Consider the following 18,752-nt stretch of genomic DNA (forward strand, 5'->3'; position numbering starts at 1 on the left):
CGCAACTCCGACCCATCTATGGCTTCAACCTGGAATTTTCATAGTCATGATTTGTCATTGTAGGATTGGTCATTATGAATGAAAGGTTAGATCCTCACATCTCCGATTGGTATTGAGGCATATTGTCAGCTTCTGGCCAGAGCGCATCGAGATTGTTCCAGAAATCTACATCAACCGCCATGTCAAACAAGCTCAAATCCGGTGCCAGATCATTGGTGTAGGAGCTCCAATCTCGTATTGATGAACTTGAAGAAGCATCAAAGGATAGCCCTGGCAGAATACTCATAGAATCATCCATAGAGATAGTTTGGAGGCCATTCAAAGGATCAGGTTGGGACTGATTATACTTTGCTAGGAAGTCAATCTTGGCACATAGATCCCGCATAATTTTGGCTGCATTCGCCGCAACAGAGAACTTTGCACCGAAGTTGTCAAATACATCGACTGCTAGGTCGATTGCATTCCTGGCTTCGATGGTCAATGGTGCATCCGGATATACCATGACAAATCCACTCAGTGTCATAGCCGCATTCCATTGGCAGTGAAAGGCCTCATGCCACCCGTCGAGGATGGAAGTGTCTGCAAGGACTTGTTGCGTAATCTTCGATAGCATGATAGCGTGGGAAGCACAGCGCATAGCGATCTCCTCCGCCCGAGATCCTGGCGACGGCTTGGAAGAGAAGGAAAGCAGCGGTCGGTATAGGTTGATACTGAGGTGGTGATAGGAGTGTTCGAGGAGGACGCGTTGCCGCTGGAGCCAGAGTGGAGCGAACTGCTCGATTAACAGACGTGTACCATCCGTCGAAAGAGGCCTGCCGTTATTCTGACGCTTCAGCTTTAGAGCCTCTGGTATACTGTTGCTCCATTCTTTCAGGATCTGGATATGTGGGAATAAAACCTCCGCGCTGGCTTGCAGGGCATGAGGATTATCCCATATCACCTGGCCATCCCGCAAGTGAAGTTCCTGGTCGTAAAAGCTCGTGTAGGCAGCTCGTGCTTTGATGTATAGCTCCGTCTGGTGGAGATTATAACTCAGCCAGGTAGAGTTGTCGCCAATGGGCGCAAAAGCAGAGCCCGACATTCTTGCAGCATCGAAGCTGTCGCTAGGTAGACATGGCATGACATGAGAGTCACGCAACAAGAACGGGCGACCAAGCTTCATTCCGACTTTGCTATCCATAAGATAGACCGCCCACCATAATCGTCGCCGCATCTCGCGGTCTTGCTCAGTCATGCTCGGCGAGGGGTCCAAATGAAGGCCCAGAGCGTAAGCTGTGCGCACGGCTTGACCAATTGAATTGTCCAACATATTGTGGAAAGATCCACCGCACAGATAAACTGAACAGAGTAGATGGCATTGCAGTGTTGAAAGAGAAGGACTTTCAAGCTCGTATGTGAGCAGTGTCTGTCCACGCCAAAAGTGCCATCGGCCGGCGACCAAGGCATCTTTGCCTTCTACCAGGCACCCCTGGGTGTCTGATGGCAGAGCTGAAATGCCATGTTGCATACACATGGCAATGATAACATCGACTAGGGCTGATGGCTTTCGTTCTTTGTCACCAGACACCCACAGAGACTGGTAATGCTTCTTGAATTGGGTTTCATCCAGCAATGGGAATAAAGAGGTGTGATAAGTCTGCCAAAAGAAGTTGATAAAATACTCCTCTTGTATCGGACTTAGATAGACACCGGCATTGGAGAGTTTCCCCGTTGAGACCAGCCGACGGACTGGGTCTACGTCGGGGCCCTCTGGTCTGTCCAGCAATTTATTGTCGCTTGCCGAGATGGGGAATAAATTATTTGCAGAATGCGTCTGTTGAAGATTGAGACTGAGATACACGCTGAGACGTTGTATGAAAGAATGTAGTGATGACGGGCCAAGCCATGTCACATTGGATGATCGCGCAGGGCGAAGCTGTATGCCGCCCCAGTATTTTTTCAAATCACCCGAATCTGCAATTTCAGAGCTTCTCGATGAAAAGACATGAGGTGGCGACGATGCAGAGCCTGTTGGCGTGGGAAGATTATTGCCCTCGTTGGACCGCTGTTCGAGTTCGGCTTCCAGGTGCTGGACTCTCTGCTTCAGCCACTCAATCTCTTCGGAGGCTTGGGTGAGCGTGGATGCTTTGGGCGCACCACTATTGCTGCATATTCGGCCCTTTGCTGTACAATTTGAACATGGAACTTTGTTATCGCACTTTCTGCGTCGTAGTCGGCATTCATCGCATGCTCTAGCCACCTGGACCCGCTTCTGGCGCCGGGATGCCTTTTGATGCCCCGGAAGCCCAGGCACCGAACCGCTCGGCCTGGTAGTCATGGAACGTCACTGGATAAGCCGGGAGACTGAGACAGACGTTGCCAAGATGTACATCCTGGAAGTGAGCAGCACTCGGATACTCCAATCAGTGGAGACACGTGACGGCCTCTCCGCAGCCCTTCCCAATCGGGAATATTTTCTATAAATTGGCTTCTTCCAGTCATCGGCTTGGCTCTACTCGTTGTTCTAGTGTGTTTCAAAATGCTCTGGATATCAAGGTTGTCCGGAAATAGAAAGTCCCGGTTATTTGAGGAAACCACTTATACAGAAGTATAAATTTGTTTGGCTCCTGAGCATAAGCTATTAAAATTTCCAAGATCAACCAAATAATTATTTTATCATTTAATCTCCATTTAATGCGAGGAAAAGTGTTCGAAAGATCCAGTGACACAAACAGGAAATTCTATACATCCTGAAACAGGAGCCACTCGATCAACAAATAAACCACATACTCCTCAATCCCATTATAGTATGAAATATCAAATCAACAGATATGATATCATCCCCGATAGAATTGCCACAGCAAATTCAACAGAAGAGCCATAGCACCAACGAGAATAGCTATAAAACATCATCAAATCAGCCATAAGACCCAACAAGAAGCAACATGAGAAAAACAAACCTTCCTTCCCCCAAACCCCAAGCACCCTAACAACCTTCCTCTTCCCCTGCATCCTAAACCAAGTAGGCATCAAATCCGTCCGACAAGTTCCCCCATCAACAACAACACAACCACCCCTAGACCGACGACACTCAAGGTGCCAACGACGGCGCTCCATAATGCGACGAACACGCTCATTGCAAAAAGATTCATCAGTGCGGAACGAGCATTTCTCCATGGGACATTCGAGCTTGCGCTCAAATCGCTCGAGCAACCAGTCCACTTTGAGATGCACGCCTGTATAGACTATTGAGTAGAAATGGCGACTGCTGTGTTTTAGGGCTAGGGCGTCTGGGTAGGAGAGGTATGTGCTTATTTGGATGTGGAGTTCTGATGGGAGGGTCATCAGCTTTGACCGGTTGTTGAGGGATGCCATTCGCATTGTCGGGTCTGGCGTTATCATGGTTGTTGATATGTTAGATGGATGATTGATATGTTTTGAGACGTGCCTGTTTATATTACTTGGCGAATAGGCGGGTGCCTAATGCTCCAGGTTCCACGTGTATGTTTGAAAGCGATTGGAGCCATAGTCTTTTTTCTAATACAGAATTGGGATATTTGACTCGATCAAGTTGATGCGGCTGCCTATTGCAATGCTTATGTCGTGTTCATTGCGTGGATCCTGCTTACTTCATGGTCTAAGCAACGCCCAAGTTCCTGACAAGAGACAAAATTACCGTAACATTATCAGCAGGAAGAATCATAAATAATCACATTATTGAGCCGATATCAAGTTAAAAGAGACAGAGGCTATTTAAATCAACATTGATTGAACTAGTAGGCCTCAAATCGTGTTTTAGTTCCTCCACCTGCGTGACACTTTCAACAAAAGTAGCGCCATACTCTCTCATGATCTGTATCTTCTCCTCCATATTCATCGCTAAACTCATTTTTCCAAAATCGCTTGGCAGTTGAAGCGGCCCATGGTTTGTTGCCAGAGAGTTGGTAGAAAGTTGAGGGTCATGGCGACGAGCATGCTGCTAAACCTCATGTTTCAATAATAAGGCCACAAACAGGGAAACACCGATGTTGGGTATTGCATGGCTCGACCTCAGAAGCTCATGAGCGCGCTCTCAGGGTCACGTAGATGACCGTTTCAATATGTCGGTTTTAGTACCCGCTTATGTAATCATCACTATCAATCCAATCTCGAGCTTCGACTCCAACTTAGAGATCGCCACTCACTAAACCTCCACCTCCAAACCCCGTTCAAAATCTAATCAATCCACAAAAAAGACACAGCCATGTCCGGCCCAAACGCCTACGGCACCCCGGTGTCCGACACAGCGTTCCGCAAAACATGGGACCGAGAAGAATACACGAAAAAAGCCGCGGACGAAGAAGCCAAGCGCAAAGCTGAAGGCAAAGCACGATACGAAGCCAAACTCCTAGGCAAGAAATACCATGCACCCGTCGACCTCAGCACACTCGAAGCGACGACAGCTCGAAACCAGCGGCTGGACGTTGCCTCGATGGTGGGCAAAACGACGATTGTGCCAGCCGGCGCGTCAATGGGCAAGCGCGGTGCCGGTGCTGGATTCTACTGCAAAGATTGTGATCTTACATTCAAGGATAACCTGCAGCTTGTGGAGCATTTGAATAGCAAGCAGCATTTGATTGCGACGGGGCAGAGTGGAGAGGTGAAGCGGGCTACTGTTGAAGAGGTGCGGATGCGGTTGCGGGCGTTGGCGCATCGGAAGAGGGTTCGCGATGAGGAGGAGCGGAAGGCTTGGCAGCTTGATCTTGGGGTTCGGTTGAAGGAGCGAGAGGAGCAGGACGCTAAGGAGAGGGAGGAGAAGAGGCGCAAGCGGACTGAGAAGCGGAGGAAGGTTAAACAGGAGGATGATAGCTGGGAGGGACGGTTGGGCATTATTTCTTGAGAGCTGTGTTTTGTCCTAGGGGTTGCGTTCTACATTTGATACCCATGGTGTTATGGCATGTTTCTTTTCTGTTTACTAGCATGTTCTTCAATGTGCAATAAAACTGCACTGTAAAATTCAAATTGAGACCGAAAGATTCAACAATGATTCCCAACGCCTACCATGCAAATTCATATCATCCAGAATATTGTGGTATCACTCATAAGTTAGTCGATGCACTCGATCGCTTCTATCCGTTGCATTGCTCGGCCGCCTTCCTTCTCAAATTGACCGACAAGTCGCTCACATTCTCTTTTCAAGCGTTCTTCGCCGTTCTTCGCATTCCATGCGATCCATTCCTGGACCGTCATCTTCTTCTCCGGGCTGGTCAGTCCGCCCTTAACACCCCTGAAAAGGCTAGCCAGGTCGGCATTCTCCTTGTCGCTGTTGTCTCCGAAGAGAGCCTCATCGATATCAATTGGAGTCCACGGATGACCCGAAGGCCCGAATCCAGCATTGACATTCCGCTTAGATGGAGACGGAGTACTAGCTGTCAGAGTGGCTCGGAACTTGGGCTCCTTGGGTGTTGATTGATCATTTGCACGAGATGCCGAAGGTCGTGACGATGGAGGTCTGTTCTCAGCATCGGATGACTGCGGAGACATGGAAGGCGTACTCCGGTGAGTCGATGGCAGTGGAGAGACAGCCCGGTCAGATTGTCGAGAGTTGCGCATATCATGAGGGGAAGAATGAGCGATGGTTTCCGCGAGGTGCTCTTCCTGGGGAATATCACTATATCTTTTCGCGGTTTTTGGTGGCAAGTTGGGTGTTGTTCGATGCGATCGTTGTTGCTGTGGAGAAGACTCTGGAGGAGGCTGGACTAACTCAATCTGATCAGGCAAATCATCCGCTGTCTCAAATCCATCATCCTGTTCGTCAACGGATGGCTCGATCTCATGTTCCACGATTGGGGATTCGGGAGGCGGAGGTGGCTCTTTCTTCTCAGCTTTCTTGGACTTCTTCTCCTTGGGTGCCGGTACGTCTTTCTTCTTGGAGCCTTTCTTCTTCGACTTAGCAACAGATTCTTCAGGTTGCTGTGCGGATTCTTCAGGTTTAGGTGAAGGCCCAGGCTCTTTGTTAATGATTTCCACAGAGATAAAAGATTCATGGCGCTCCGGCTCATATCTATCATCGGCTACCATAGGTTCCAAAAATTCCTGGGGTTCTGGTGACTCTGCTTTTGGCTCTTCGGCCTTGGCCTTCTTTGTTCCCTTCTTCTTGGATCCCTTGGCCGTCTTGGTCTTGGGAGGTGGCGGCTCAGGTACCTCCTCGGGGGCTGGCTCGGCTTGAAGTTCCGTATGATCCTCCTCAGCCGCATGGTCCATTTGCTCCCGCGGGATGGGCTCGGGGGACTTTGCCACAGCCTTGGATTTTTTGGTTGTTTTGGACTTCTTAGAAGCATGTGGCTGCTCTGGCTCCTGCTCTGGCTTGGGTTCAGGTTGAGCCTCAACAGGTTCGGGATCAGCATCGAGGCCTGCTTCGATTTCTGCTTCTATCTCCGAATCGCGAGGAGCACGAGCCTTTGAAGTAGGTTTTGATGCAACGGAGACATCAGAGACCTTACGGGCCTTGGAAGCTTTCTTCTTTGTGGGCTTGCGACCCCTCCTTGTTTCTTCCTCCGAAGCACCGTCATCCACCGTGTCTGCATCAGGCATTGCTGAGTCACTGCGTTCGTAGTTGTAATTACGAGAAATGCTGCTGCTTCGTGTTCTTGTTGCCCGTCTCTTGGCAGGGGGTTCTTCAGCCGGCTGTACCTGCTCTGGTTTCTCCGAAGCAATTGGCTCTAGGTCATATTCTTCCTTGCTGATATCCTCACTGGCCCTCTTCTTTCCCCGGCCTATACGTTTGGCCTTGGCAGGCTCTGGCTCAGCAACCTCTGCACTTTCGGTCTCTATTTCGACCTCCGCTTGTTCTTCCTTCTTGCTTTTAGCTCCCTTGCCCTTTCCTTTGGGTGCCTTCTTTGTAGGTTTCGATTTCGTAGTAGATTGGGACATCATGCTCTGGTCCATTGAGTCGTCCATATCGACCTCGGGCGTTTCGGAGGCAACTGTGCCAACTGACTGAGTCGAAAGACGAGATGTTGCTTTGGAAACACGAGATTTCTTAGCACGTCCTTTGCCCTTCTTTCCTGGGGGCTGGGCGAACACAAAGAATGAACAATCTGAAGAGCGGCGGTAATGTTCCTCACTGAATAAGTTAGCAAGATTCATCCGGAAAGAGCGATGGGAACTGACAAAGGATCATCCTTGGGCTCCCATCCGTCCAGAGACAACTTGCAATAAGCGCAGCTGGCCAGATCGTTGCTCTCTTCCGTCGGACAAAAATACCATCCACCCTCAACCATCTGTACTATTGTGAGCTAAGTAACAAGCAGTTTGACTTGGCGCATTACCTTCTCTGACTGGCATACCCAGCCTCGTTTCCCATCATGTGGCCAGGCTGACCCGAATGTCGACGCTCGTGCTTGTGTGATACGCTCGTTTGTGGGGTCTTCGATAGAAGAAGGGTTGGAACTGTTTTGTTGAATGTCCATCATAATGGCCCATCCACAGTCAGGCGCATGCTTGAGATGTTCGGTGATGGGGTTGTCTTCCTCCTCCCAGCCATCTAGCGCCCTGTGACATTCGAAACATGTTGTGTTGTCGGGATTCGTCTCGTATGGCTTGTAGAAGAACCCGGCGTGCGCCAACTAGAACTCCGTCAGTCGATTATATAAGGACTAATGCACATAGTCATAGTGCCTCCGAGGTTGTGCGCACCTCAGCTGGCGAAGGTCGCTGATGCGGCCATGTAATCGCCTTTGGTGTCTTTGCGCCGGAAGATCTGCGTTTCTCAGGCTTCAACACAAGATCAAAGCTGGCCAGGCGAGCGGCGAAAGTGTCCATTTCGGAACCCATGGCGAGATATCAAGCTATTTGAGATAATTCTCCCCAATATGTGACATGCAAGGACGCCTTGGTGGGGGACTTAGTGGGTTGTCGAAAGTGTGTTGTTGATTCTCCGCGTCTGTTTACTCCGTTGTTATGGCGCGCGTAGTCACATGATGCATTACTCAGCATCCGAAGTGGAAGCAGGATGGCGTACGTCAGACCCGGAAATGTTGACGACCTCAATCCCTTTGCCTTTCTCTCTTGTTGGGATATCAATGTTCTGAACTGATCCTATTTTTGCGCTCTGCGCCCCGTTCCCTACCACTCCACTCACAAATATGCCGGGAGTAACAGTACGTTCGATCTCGCTCGGCCCGAGGATCTCACTAACTTATCGGCTAGATGATTGCTTCTCGGAGAGCCAGCTCCAGCTTCATCTGGCGCTCGCGTACCCTCCTTTCGTCTCCCTCTTTCGTTCCTGCGTCGGCCCGCTGCCTGTCGATCAATTGTCGCCCGACCACCCTCCATAGCCGACTGTCGGCGAACCACAGCTCATTGACATCGCATCTGTTATGCAAGACTACCACCAGCCGTTCATCCGCCTCCTTCTCAACATCTACCTCTTCTTTGCTTCCCGACTCGGACTGGGACCATAACCCGAATTTGGCAATCTCTAACTTCTCGGAACTACCCTCGAAGGATTTCGGAGTTAACCAGCATATGATTATAAACCAAGAGTTTAAAGAAGCACTGCGACAGATCCTTTGGCAATTCAAAGCGCCAATTCGATATGCATTTGCCTATGGATCGGGTGTGTTCCCTCAGAATGGAAGTGCAGCACCGGCCAGCTCATTACATCCTTCGGCACCTACGGCCATTTCAAATATGCAACAAGGCTCCGGAAAGATGATTGACTTCATTTTTGGAGTTTCATACTCCCAGCATTGGCATGACTTGAATCTGCACCAGCATAGGGATCATTATTCTGGTATGGGCTCTCTTGGGTCGTACATGGTTTCCCAGGTGCAGGACAAGTTCGGGGCTGGCGTCTACTTCCATCCTTATATTACCGTTAACGGCACGATGATCAAGTATGGAGTGGTTAACTTGGATACATTATGTCGAGACCTTACCCAGTGGGATACTCTGTATCTTGCTGGTCGGCTACACAAGCCCGTGAAGATCTTGCGGGACCACCCTAAGGTGCGATTAGCGAACCAGATGAACTTGCTGTCTGCCCTACGAGTCGCACTTCTCTTGCTACCTGAGCGATTCAGCGAGTTCGAGCTTTACAGCACAATTGCCGGTATGAGCTACATGGGAGATTTGCGCATGGCTCTCCCGGCTGAAGACCCCGGCAAGGTGCGCAACATCGTCTCGGGACAGATGGCACACTTCCGCCGGTTATACGCGCCGCTCATTGAGAATCTTCCCAATGTCACATTCCAAGACCCCCGCTGCAGTAGTGAAGATTGGATCGATGACCCGAACGCCATCCTCGCCATGGCGCAGGATATGGATCCAGTGAAGCGTGGCAACATGGTTCGTCGCTTGCCAGAATCATTCCGTCAGAAGCTGTACTTCCAGTACCAGTCTCGCTTCCAGATCCCGCGGGTCGACTTCGACAAAATGATGAAAGAAAACAAAGATGCTCAAGATATTATTCGCCGGCCCCAGGGAGGTCCTTTTGAACAGCGGATTGCCGGAGATGATTCTCTCCAGGAGGAAGTCTCTAGGTCCATTGAGAAGACCATCCGCTGGCCAAGTACTGTGCAGACCATTAAAGCGCCCCTGACTGCAGGTCTCGGCAAGAGCTGGACCTACATGAAGGAAAAGCGAGACAAGCACAAGAAGTCACAAAGCAAGGTGGATTCGAGTGAGAAGCCGGAGAGCAAGAAAAAATAAATGTTCAAACGCATATCTTAAGAAATAGCCCTACTTGAGGCATACGGAGGCGTTGTGGATTTTTGTGACCTATGTATCAAAATCATCAATGCATCGGCAGGAAATATCTGACCCAATACATACAGACTACATAGATTTCAATTCAATCTGTCAAATAATCTAAATCCAGTAGATCGTAAGTTGAAACCCCAGCTTTGACTTGGATTGGATCGACGAACCACGGACCCACATGGTGCAACAACCTTAACTTAGTGCTTCTGGGTGCAAGCATATGTAATCGCTATCCTTAGACCATTGTACTGTCGGTATGGAGTACTTGTCTTCTACTTACCTTGTATAGAATTTGCCCTCATAATCTGGATTGTTGTCAGGAGTACCTGTTGAGTTACATAAATGACGTGAACATTGAATGACTTGCATTCTGGGTAGCACCAGAGGTTTTCACTGGAGTATCTTGGATTGGAATTGGTCTGAGTTGTTAATATCTTGACAATAAGAGCCATAAAATAGTTCCTCAAAGAGCAATGGCAAGTAGCTGTTCTGTTTCCCTAATGCACAAACTAGGTTACCTTGTTTCAGAGGCATTGTAATTAAACATGCAACAAAGCTGCTCATGAAAGACTGAAACAAGAAAATAGCATATTATACACAAAAGTGCCAGTTCGTGATACTTACTGCCAAGGATGTCTAAGTAGATGTGAAGTTGAGACCCCAATCCGGATCTACCCACTGACGTCACATTGACGATTCTATGTATACTTCCAAGAAAGCTGCAAAGCTCTGCCTATATATGTATGCAATCCCCACCAATTCTCTGCTTAAATTCTTCACTCTATCACCTCTCTTCTCCAATCGAACATTGAACAAACATGTCTGCCGACGCTTCCATCAACACCTCCACGGGCAACCACCCCGTGGACCCCTATAAGACCCAGAACTTCGAGGACCCTCCTCTCCCCCAGAAGATCGAAGAACTCACCAAGTTCATCTCCGAAGTAAAATTTGGCATGTTGACCACCCACCAATCAGAGGGTGACTATCTAGCCTCACGATGCATGGCCCTCGCCGCACAGGTATGATAACAGCCTGTTTCAGTTCACAAACACATACTAAACAAACCAATTTCAACAGGAAAACGGCGGCATTGACCTAATCTTCCATACAAACCTTTTCTCCGGCAAAACAATGGATCTAACCGTCCACCCTAAGGAAGTAAACATGTCCTTCCTCGACCCAGTCAGCGGCGCCTGGGCCTCAATTTCAGGAACAGCATCAGTAGTCAGCGACGCAGCTGTGGTGGAGAAGTACTACTCACCCATGCTGAAGGCCTGGATTGGCGACATGGGCGATGGCGTGCACGACGGCGGCCCGTCCGATCCTCGCATTGGCGTTATCAAGCTGGAAGCGAAGCTTGCTACGCATGTTGTTGCCGCAAAGGGGGTTATCGGACGTGCTTATGATACTGTGAAGGGCGCTGTGCAGGGTAATGTGCCTCATATTAATGGAATCCGGGAGTTGACTGAGCAGGAATTGGCTGAGTGTATGTTCCAATGCTCGTCTTTGTTGTGTTGTTTTTGAATGTTGTTTGCTAACTTTGATGACTATAGGGCGCCGTACGCATCAGAACTAGGGGTTTTATATCTACTATAAGCCGGAATGGCTTGGCTTGAGTTACGTTGCATGACTTATGAGATATTCATTATCAATCTATGACTTGACTACTTTGGTTGTCATCATATTCGCATTATCACCTTGTTTCTTACCGTTCAGGTTGTAGCTCTGTAACAACTATATAGTTTTGTGTGTAGATCAATATCGCGTTTGCTACCAAGAGGGATCAATGGGTCTGTATACAGTTCTATAAAGAATTGAGCTGCAATCAGAAGTAGGATCTTGTGCCTTGTCCCAACCCAGCGCTGGATGATGTGGACTCGTTATAGACGGTAGGACTACTGGGGAGTAGACTGCCTCGGTCGATGCACTCGAGGCATCTTCTGAAGGTAAATTTACTGAAGACTGACTACATTGTTTACGAAAGGATAAGTTTTGAGATCAAGACTCCTCGGAACTGATAGGTCTGGTGATGGTATGAAGACTAATAGCCGTGACCAAGGCAAATAAAGGAGCTCACTCTCCCCACTACCACAAACAAAAACAATTAACGTTACAGACAAAATCCAAGAAAGCAAATCCTGGGTATCTCCTTAGCTGACCGCAAACTCCCGCTACTGAGCGTAAATCATTAAATGGCGTCATACGACGCCCGACTAAGGCAGGCCGCCCTTAGATAAGCACCAGAGGAAAACTGGCAGGAAGTCGGCCATTATGCAGCAGCATGGCTGTCTGCGCCCGGGGGGTGGCCTGCAGCTTGCGGTAGGCCTCGCGCACATGGCGGGGCTCAATGGGGGTACGACCCTCCTCAGGGGGGTCGAACAGACCGGTCTCGCGCTTACGTTTCTTCAGGTCCTCGCCGGCGTCGGCGCCACCGCGGCGGTTCTTCTCGTTGTCTTCGCGCTCCTTCACGCGGAGAGCCTGCTCAGTCAGGGTCTGGACAATCTCAAAGGTAAGGAAGCCGAGGATGTCAACAATGTCGTCGTTAGGCTTGGACTCGGTCACAACTCCGAATCCGGCCCACTCGCGGAACCGCTTGCTCTTACGGTAGGTAAAGGATGCCTGGCGGCACTCAGACCAGAAGACATACTCCTCCTTGGTCATGTTGCGGGTGCGCTCGTCGGCGGCGGCCAGACGCTGGAGGGTGGCGTAGTTCTGCTCTTCCTCTTCTTCGTCCTCCTCGTCCTCGCGCTCGGGAATCTGGACCGAGTAAAAGCTGTTAACGTCCCAGGCAAGTCCGACTTTGGCCTTCTTGTTCTTGGGCTTCGAGGCCACATCCTGAGGACCAGCAACAACTCCAGCTGCATCGTCGGCAGCGGCAAAGTCGGCGGCGTCACCACCGCCCTTGTCGTCGGAGTCCTTGACATTCTTGCGAACATCCTTCCAGGAGAGGAAAGTTCGGAGGCGAGAGACCTTGGCCTTGTCGTGGCGGATCAAAAAGATAAGGTCATCGGTGGAGATGGAGCGCACTCCACGGCGAGTTGCCAAAGAGGTGCTGCGAGAGAGCTAGAGCAGTGTTAATAAACAGTGCGTCAAATATATAAATAAAAGTACTGACAATTTCAAGGACCTGCTGGCGAGTGATTTCTTCAATCAAAGTAGTGGTCTCAGCGGACGGCTCAGCAGTTTCTCCAGAAACAAACATCATCTTCGCAATTGAAGTTAGCGTTTCACGTGAGGTAAATTTATGTCCCATGTTGATGTTCTGGTTTCCATGGGTTCCCTCCTGATTGTTGGCGTTGCTGGGGTTGTTTCCGATGCCGGCGATAGACGCATGGCTGTTGCGCATAGTGAGGTACATCTACGAGATGAAGTTCCTAGCAAACACTAGTCGAGCAACGGCTTTTCGGTCTGCCCCGAGGCAAATTTTGACATCCGGGCAATGCCATATTGCATATCGAGACAATTGCAACGTATTCACAATGCAACGAATATGCTTCGGCTCTCAAGCCTCTTGGCGCGGCAAGGCCGCATTTGACATGCTCAAATGATCATCCAATATGTGAGATAGATCGAGACTTGGTATGAGATGTCCAGCGAAAGAGCAAAGCTTATGACTTTCTTATGCAGTGGTAGCATATCGAAGCGAAGCAAGACCGAAAACAGAGGACGCGCCGAGGGGAAGTCGGGATGTCGTCGGCACAAAGACAACACCGAAATGTGAAGTTGGCCAGGTAGGCAGGGTTTTGTACGCGATATTGGTCAAGGTGGTCGGTGCATTAGTCGTGCATGGGCATGGATTGCATGCCACGCGGAGCAATCGCAAAGTGGAGAGTCGTGACAGGCACCTCGTCGGCGCTAGAAACTCAAATCCAACAACCAAGAAGCTTACCCAGAAACCAGAGACACGAGGGGTAAACTGAACTAGCTGAAAATAACTCACCTGCTGGATCTCCTGACGGTACTTGGGGTTTCGATCAGACATGATGATATGGGGGAACCCTTCCGGTGGGAATTGAGATGGAATGAGGGATGAAAGAAGAAGGTACGTGCCAATCTCTGAAACGAATCAGCCAGAAAGAAGAGGAGCCACAATTGCAACTCCGAGGATGCAGCGAGGGTGCAGCGAGAGTTCAAGAAGGAAGATGCGGAGGCTCGAAAGTTGGAGATCCGATAGCGATAGCCCGATAACGGTGATACCTTTACCCGGCGGTGTCACAATTCTGCCGGTTTCGCGGGGCATGGTTCACTTTTTTATTTCTATGGGCTGTGCTGTTCAATTTATACTACGTTGTCTTCTTCAATTATTTAATTGAGCTCTACTTGGATCAAATTGTTCAATTGTTTATCACACAGACAATATGCTGCACCTCGTTGGTCTCGGTCTCGCCGATGAGACTGATATCACTGTCCGCGGTCTGGAGATCGTAAAGAAGGCCGAGCGAGTCTATTTGGAGGCATACACTAGCATCCTGCTTGTCGACAAGTCCAAGCTGGTGAGTTGATTATATTCTAGCCCTGATGGTCATTATGGCTATATTGAACATAGTTCCTAACCACCATGAACCAACAGGAAGCATTCTACGGCCGCCCCGTCATTGAGGCCGACAGAGAACTCGTCGAAACCGGCAGTGATGACATACTTGCTGGCGCCGACAAAGCAGACATCGTCTTCCTAGTCGTCGGCGATCCATTCGGGTAAGAAACCCCCAAAACACCATCTACAAATACGCATACAACTACAACCCCCAACCAAAACATTTAACTAAGCCAATCCACTCTCCAGCGCAACAACCCACACAGACCTCGTCCTCCGCGCGCGCGAACTCAACATCGAAACAAAAGTCGTCCCCAATGCCTCAATCATGTCCGGAATCGGGTGCACAGGACTGCAACTGTACAACTTCGGCCAAACAGTAAGCATGGTATTCTTCACAGAGAACTGGAAGCCCAGCTCCTATTACGACCGAGTGAAAGAGAACGTCCAGATGGGCTTGCACACACTCGTACTGCTAGACATCAAAGTGAAAGAGCAATCGCTTGAGAACATGGCTCGCGGTCGACGGATCTACGAGCCGCCTCGTTATATGACTGTTGCACAGTGTGCAGCTCAGATGCTCGAGACTGAGGAGGAGAGAAAGGAGGGTATTTATGGGCCTGATAGTCTTGCTGTGGGTGCTGCGCGGGTTGGGGCTGCTAATCAGCAGCTTGTTTCCGGTACGCTTAAGGAGTTGGCTGGTGTTGAGATGGGGGCGCCATTGCATAGTCTTGTTCTTCTTGGGCGGAGGACGCACGATCTTGAGCGGGATTATATTCGGGAGTATGCTGTTGATAAGGAGACTTTTGATGCTAGTTATGTGAAGGGGTATGGGGCTAGTTTGTGAGTTGTTGATTGAGTGGTGCATTGTTAGCTATGAAAATATAGGTTTCTTTTTATGATTTATACGTTTACAAAGGGTGGATAGTATATCGTTCACAGTTGATTAGATCTAGATTTGATGACTGGCCAGGCAGACTGTCTGGTAGTTTCTATTCTAATATGGCAATTAAACACAGATACCGTGGTGACAGCAAGACAAACAAATGCAAGAAAATGGTATCCAAAAAGCGAAAAAGACAAAACAAGAAACTATGCAATGACATCAATGTCCACCGGTACAGGAAAAGAAGAGATCATTGGATATCTGAAATAATTGTAAGATGACCTGCACCGATGGAACACCGAGAAACCAAACCAAACCCAGCCACGACACCGATAATATGCAAATGTTGAAGCAATGTACAATCCAACTCTAGAACAAAAGACACGCTGATCGTATCACATCACTAATGGGCATGCTCGATCTCATCTTCCTCGCCGGGGAGGAGAAGCTCATGCCCAGAGCCTTCGTAGACGAAGATGGCAGCCACACAGCCAAACACGGAGACCAAGGCAATCAACCACCAAGCAAAGCCGACCATGCCGATATCCAGACCATAACCATACCAGGCACCTGAGAAGATAGGGCCAATGGTTCGGAAGGCGGAGGAGACTGACTGGCCGATGCCGTGGATTGTACCGAGGACCGAGGGATGTGGCGAGCAGTTGTTCAGCAGGATGATCGAGGTTGGGAGGGTGAATGTTCGGGCGGTGACCTGGAAGAAAAGAACGATGATAATCCAGAACCAAACCCAGGGACCGTTGGCTTGGCCAGGTGGGGGGATGGAGGAGGGAGCCAGAGAGATGTATGGCGCAATGAAATATGCAACCGGGAAGAGAGAGAGGAAGTATTGGTAGCTCTTGGCTGTGCCCAGGCGGCCGTTGATGGAAGGGTAGATGGTGAACTGAAGGAACATGCCAATCACACCCAGGATGGCAGTCGCAAAGCCGACACTCTGCGGTAGCATACCCAGTCCTCCAGTGAAGATGAAAGGTAGGCTTTGGGCGGGGCTGGCAGGGTCATTGGCATCGTAGCGAGGAGTAGACAGGAATAGGAGCCAGAGGTTGTTGAAGGCACCCATTTGGAAGTCGAAGAAAGCCTGTGCTCCGAGTGTACACAAGACGTTCTTAGTCCAGATTCGGCGGAAAGGCAACACACGTTGGAGGCGGACAGGCTTGTGTGCCTTTTCTTCAAGCTCGTAGCTTTCCGCGCGTTCCAGGCCACGGCCCAACAGAGGTCCGTCCTCATCATAGTCGCGGAACGGAAGTCGTGTGTACAAGGTCGAGGAGGAGGGAACGACAGTCTTCACACTGCGCGCAAAGAGCTTCATGGCAAATGAGCCCAGACCGGGCTTGCCCTTGCAGGATAGGAGGGTCTCCTCCAGTCCATATGCCACGAGGGCAGCAGTGCAGGAGAGGAAGCAGAAGTTGGCGAACATAGGAAGTGCGTAGGGGTACTTCTCTAGCCACTGCACACCATTCTCACCTCCGAAAGACGAATTGGGACCGAAGAGACGGGGATAGCTCTTGACGGGATCGGCCAACATGCCACCCATGACTGCGAAACCGTTAGCACCATGTTGCAATTGTATCGAACAAGAAACTCACCAGGGCCAAACAACGAGGCCACATTAAATCCAATAGGCAGAATCAAGAAAGCACGCGAGTGGTACTTCTTCTCCTTGACATTCTCGGCAATCATAGTCCGAATGATACCGACAGTACCGTTGATAGCACCACCAAACGAGCGCCAGAACACAGCCTGCGCGAATGACGTCGAATAGGCAACACCCAAACACGACACAGCAGTGCCAACCAGACCAACAAGCAGAACGAACTTCCGACCACCCCATTCGGCATCAGCAACCCGACCCCAGGGAATAGCCGTCGCAAACTGGGCGGCGGTAAATGCACCCTGGAGAATACCCGCCTGAGTCGCAACATCGGAGTCGGAGAGATTCTCATCAAAAGACTTGAGCTGATAAAACATGTACGCCTGCAACGATGCGACCTGCAAGAAATCAAAGACCCGACAGAGTCCCAGCAGCGCCAATTGACCCTTTCGCGGCAGTGACATCCACGTCACAGGCGCAGGCTTGACAGGAACAGCGGGAATTTCGGCCTCCTGGAGGGCCAGTACGGCGCCCTGACTGATAGAGCGACTGCGCACATGCTGGGCTTTGCGGTCACCACCCATATCCATCGAAGTGTTCCTTAGCATTGTATCATCGGCGGGATCGGAGTCGGGGGAGGAGGGGCCTTCTTCAACACTGGCGAGGGAGTGGTTGGACTCGCGGCGGCGGCGTTGCGGGTTCTCGGAGGATTCGCCGGGGGCGTGCGTTAGATAGCCACTCGACCAGGAAGTCGTACGCGCGTGGCGGGCATTCGTCTTCTGGTTCCTGGCCATGGAGGAATGCGTATGTAAGCCGGAGTAAAGCTGTGCCCCTTCTTGTATTTTTGGAGAAGTAGAAACAGTTACTGTGTAGAAGGGAGTTTAGACTAGTTAACTAACAGTTAACCCCAGGGCTGATCTGTAATTTACTCCTGATGACGTCCTGGCCCACATCTCCAGTCCACATTTATGCCTCTATACGGAGTACGAGGTACATAACTTAGTTCCCTTTGATAGTATAATTATCTCTTTTCTAACTATTATTCATTATCTGTTATTCACTACATACAAGTAGAGTATACATAGATACACTGTAGATACACAGTACACAGCTTGCGACGACATCTCCACAACACCCGAGCCCACCGTTCCCCCTGACCCGTGACTCGTCAGTCTCGCCCGTCTGACGACGGAAGTCTTGGCTTTTTTGACACTTTATAGTATACTTAGACTTATCCGCTGATTGACATGTACAATTTACTTGTACCTAATGAATACAATTTATCTGACGCAAACATCTGTAACAAATAAGCTCAAATCTGAAACACACACCAAACCATACCCAACAATTTCACAATTCCAATCTCAATTTCCGCTTCCACTCCAAACGTTAGTCTAGAGCGACAACAGTTGGCGCTAACAGAGTTAGCGTTTCAGCCCCAATCCACGTAAACGGCCACTGTAAAAAAAACATTGACATATACCGGCATTGTTTGTAGTACATTAGCGCCTAGGCATTCCTCACTTGTCTTAACCCTACAAGGCTCGCCAAGAGATGAGTTATGCATATGCCTAGTACTATATAAAACATAAATCCAATCCAATCCTGCGACTGGGGATAATGTATGGTAAAATATCCAGCTTCCGTTTTGATTTGTGATCGACGGTGATTTATCCGGAAGGGTAAGGGTACTGTAGATGATACATGTACCTTACTGTGTAATATTAATTACAATGTCCCGTGTAATTGTGTAGAGGGTGTAATTATTTTATCGATCTAACACGATTACATGGGGTACGCAGAACTGGGAACTGGGAACTGGGAGTTGCGAACTAAAGACCCTATCAAGTAACCAATACAAAATAGATGGAGGGAAATATCTGCACTCCGCCTCGGGGGTACGTATACTCACTGCGTAAGGGTCGGGTTGTCGGCTTTGTGTTATTTTCGGGATTACTTACCTGTAATGTAATGTACTGTGTATTAAGCACGGGTGA

The 18,752-nt window shown here is 49.5% G+C and overlaps 9 protein-coding genes across 9 annotated transcripts; 4 read left to right on the top strand and 5 right to left on the bottom strand.

Moving 5' to 3' along the window:
- Positions 1-94: 94 nt before the first annotated feature.
- Positions 95-2,317, bottom strand: N7508_009757 (Zn(II)2Cys6 transcription factor; the record flags this gene model as incomplete). The annotated part of the gene is made up of 1 exon (XM_058467820.1): positions 95-2,317. One exon carries the CDS (start codon positions 2,315-2,317, stop codon positions 95-97), a length of 2,223 nt encoding a protein of 740 aa, XP_058315666.1.
- Positions 2,318-2,816: 499 nt separating this feature from the next.
- Positions 2,817-3,381, bottom strand: N7508_009758 (uncharacterized protein; the record flags this gene model as incomplete). Its single annotated transcript, XM_058467821.1, has 2 exons — positions 2,817-2,878; positions 2,940-3,381. The coding sequence occupies 2 exons, from the start codon at positions 3,379-3,381 to the stop codon at positions 2,817-2,819; spliced, it is 504 nt and encodes a 167-aa protein (XP_058315667.1).
- An 841-nt stretch (positions 3,382-4,222) lies between these two features.
- N7508_009759 (U4/U6-U5 snRNP complex subunit SNU23) lies at positions 4,223-4,858 on the top strand (the record flags this gene model as incomplete). Its single annotated transcript, XM_058467822.1, has 1 exon — positions 4,223-4,858. The coding sequence occupies one exon, from the start codon at positions 4,223-4,225 to the stop codon at positions 4,856-4,858; it is 636 nt and encodes a 211-aa protein (XP_058315668.1).
- Positions 4,859-5,064: 206 nt separating this feature from the next.
- On the bottom strand, positions 5,065-7,794 carry N7508_009760 (baculoviral IAP repeat-containing protein; the record flags this gene model as incomplete). The annotated part of the gene is made up of 4 exons (XM_058467823.1): positions 5,065-7,084; positions 7,132-7,256; positions 7,308-7,586; positions 7,657-7,794. 4 exons carry the CDS (start codon positions 7,792-7,794, stop codon positions 5,065-5,067), a joined length of 2,562 nt encoding a protein of 853 aa, XP_058315669.1.
- A 311-nt stretch (positions 7,795-8,105) lies between these two features.
- Positions 8,106-9,672, top strand: N7508_009761 (phosphatidate cytidylyltransferase; the record flags this gene model as incomplete). The annotated part of the gene is made up of 2 exons (XM_058467824.1): positions 8,106-8,120; positions 8,170-9,672. The coding sequence occupies 2 exons, from the start codon at positions 8,106-8,108 to the stop codon at positions 9,670-9,672; spliced, it is 1,518 nt and encodes a 505-aa protein (XP_058315670.1).
- An 869-nt stretch (positions 9,673-10,541) lies between these two features.
- On the top strand, positions 10,542-11,302 carry N7508_009762 (blue light-inducible protein Bli-3; the record flags this gene model as incomplete). The annotated part of the gene is made up of 3 exons (XM_058467825.1): positions 10,542-10,745; positions 10,804-11,212; positions 11,280-11,302. The coding sequence occupies 3 exons, from the start codon at positions 10,542-10,544 to the stop codon at positions 11,300-11,302; spliced, it is 636 nt and encodes a 211-aa protein (XP_058315671.1).
- Positions 11,303-11,955: 653 nt separating this feature from the next.
- N7508_009763 (transcriptional regulator SPT3) lies at positions 11,956-13,072 on the bottom strand (the record flags this gene model as incomplete). The annotated part of the gene is made up of 2 exons (XM_058467826.1): positions 11,956-12,789; positions 12,842-13,072. The coding sequence occupies 2 exons, from the start codon at positions 13,070-13,072 to the stop codon at positions 11,956-11,958; spliced, it is 1,065 nt and encodes a 354-aa protein (XP_058315672.1).
- Positions 13,073-14,084: 1,012 nt separating this feature from the next.
- dph5 (diphthine synthase) lies at positions 14,085-15,107 on the top strand (the record flags this gene model as incomplete). Its single annotated transcript, XM_058467827.1, has 3 exons — positions 14,085-14,219; positions 14,273-14,421; positions 14,510-15,107. The coding sequence occupies 3 exons, from the start codon at positions 14,085-14,087 to the stop codon at positions 15,105-15,107; spliced, it is 882 nt and encodes a 293-aa protein (XP_058315673.1).
- Positions 15,108-15,549: 442 nt separating this feature from the next.
- Positions 15,550-17,549, bottom strand: N7508_009765 (putative MFS transporter; the record flags this gene model as incomplete). The annotated part of the gene is made up of 2 exons (XM_058467828.1): positions 15,550-16,700; positions 16,751-17,549. The coding sequence occupies 2 exons, from the start codon at positions 17,547-17,549 to the stop codon at positions 15,550-15,552; spliced, it is 1,950 nt and encodes a 649-aa protein (XP_058315674.1).
- Positions 17,550-18,752: the final 1,203 nt, after the last annotated feature.

Source organism: Penicillium antarcticum (genome assembly GCF_028974205.1).
Source record: "Penicillium antarcticum strain IBT 31339 chromosome Unknown utg000009l_segment0_segment0, whole genome shotgun sequence".
Classification (NCBI taxonomy): Eukaryota; Fungi; Ascomycota; class Eurotiomycetes; order Eurotiales; family Aspergillaceae; genus Penicillium; species Penicillium antarcticum.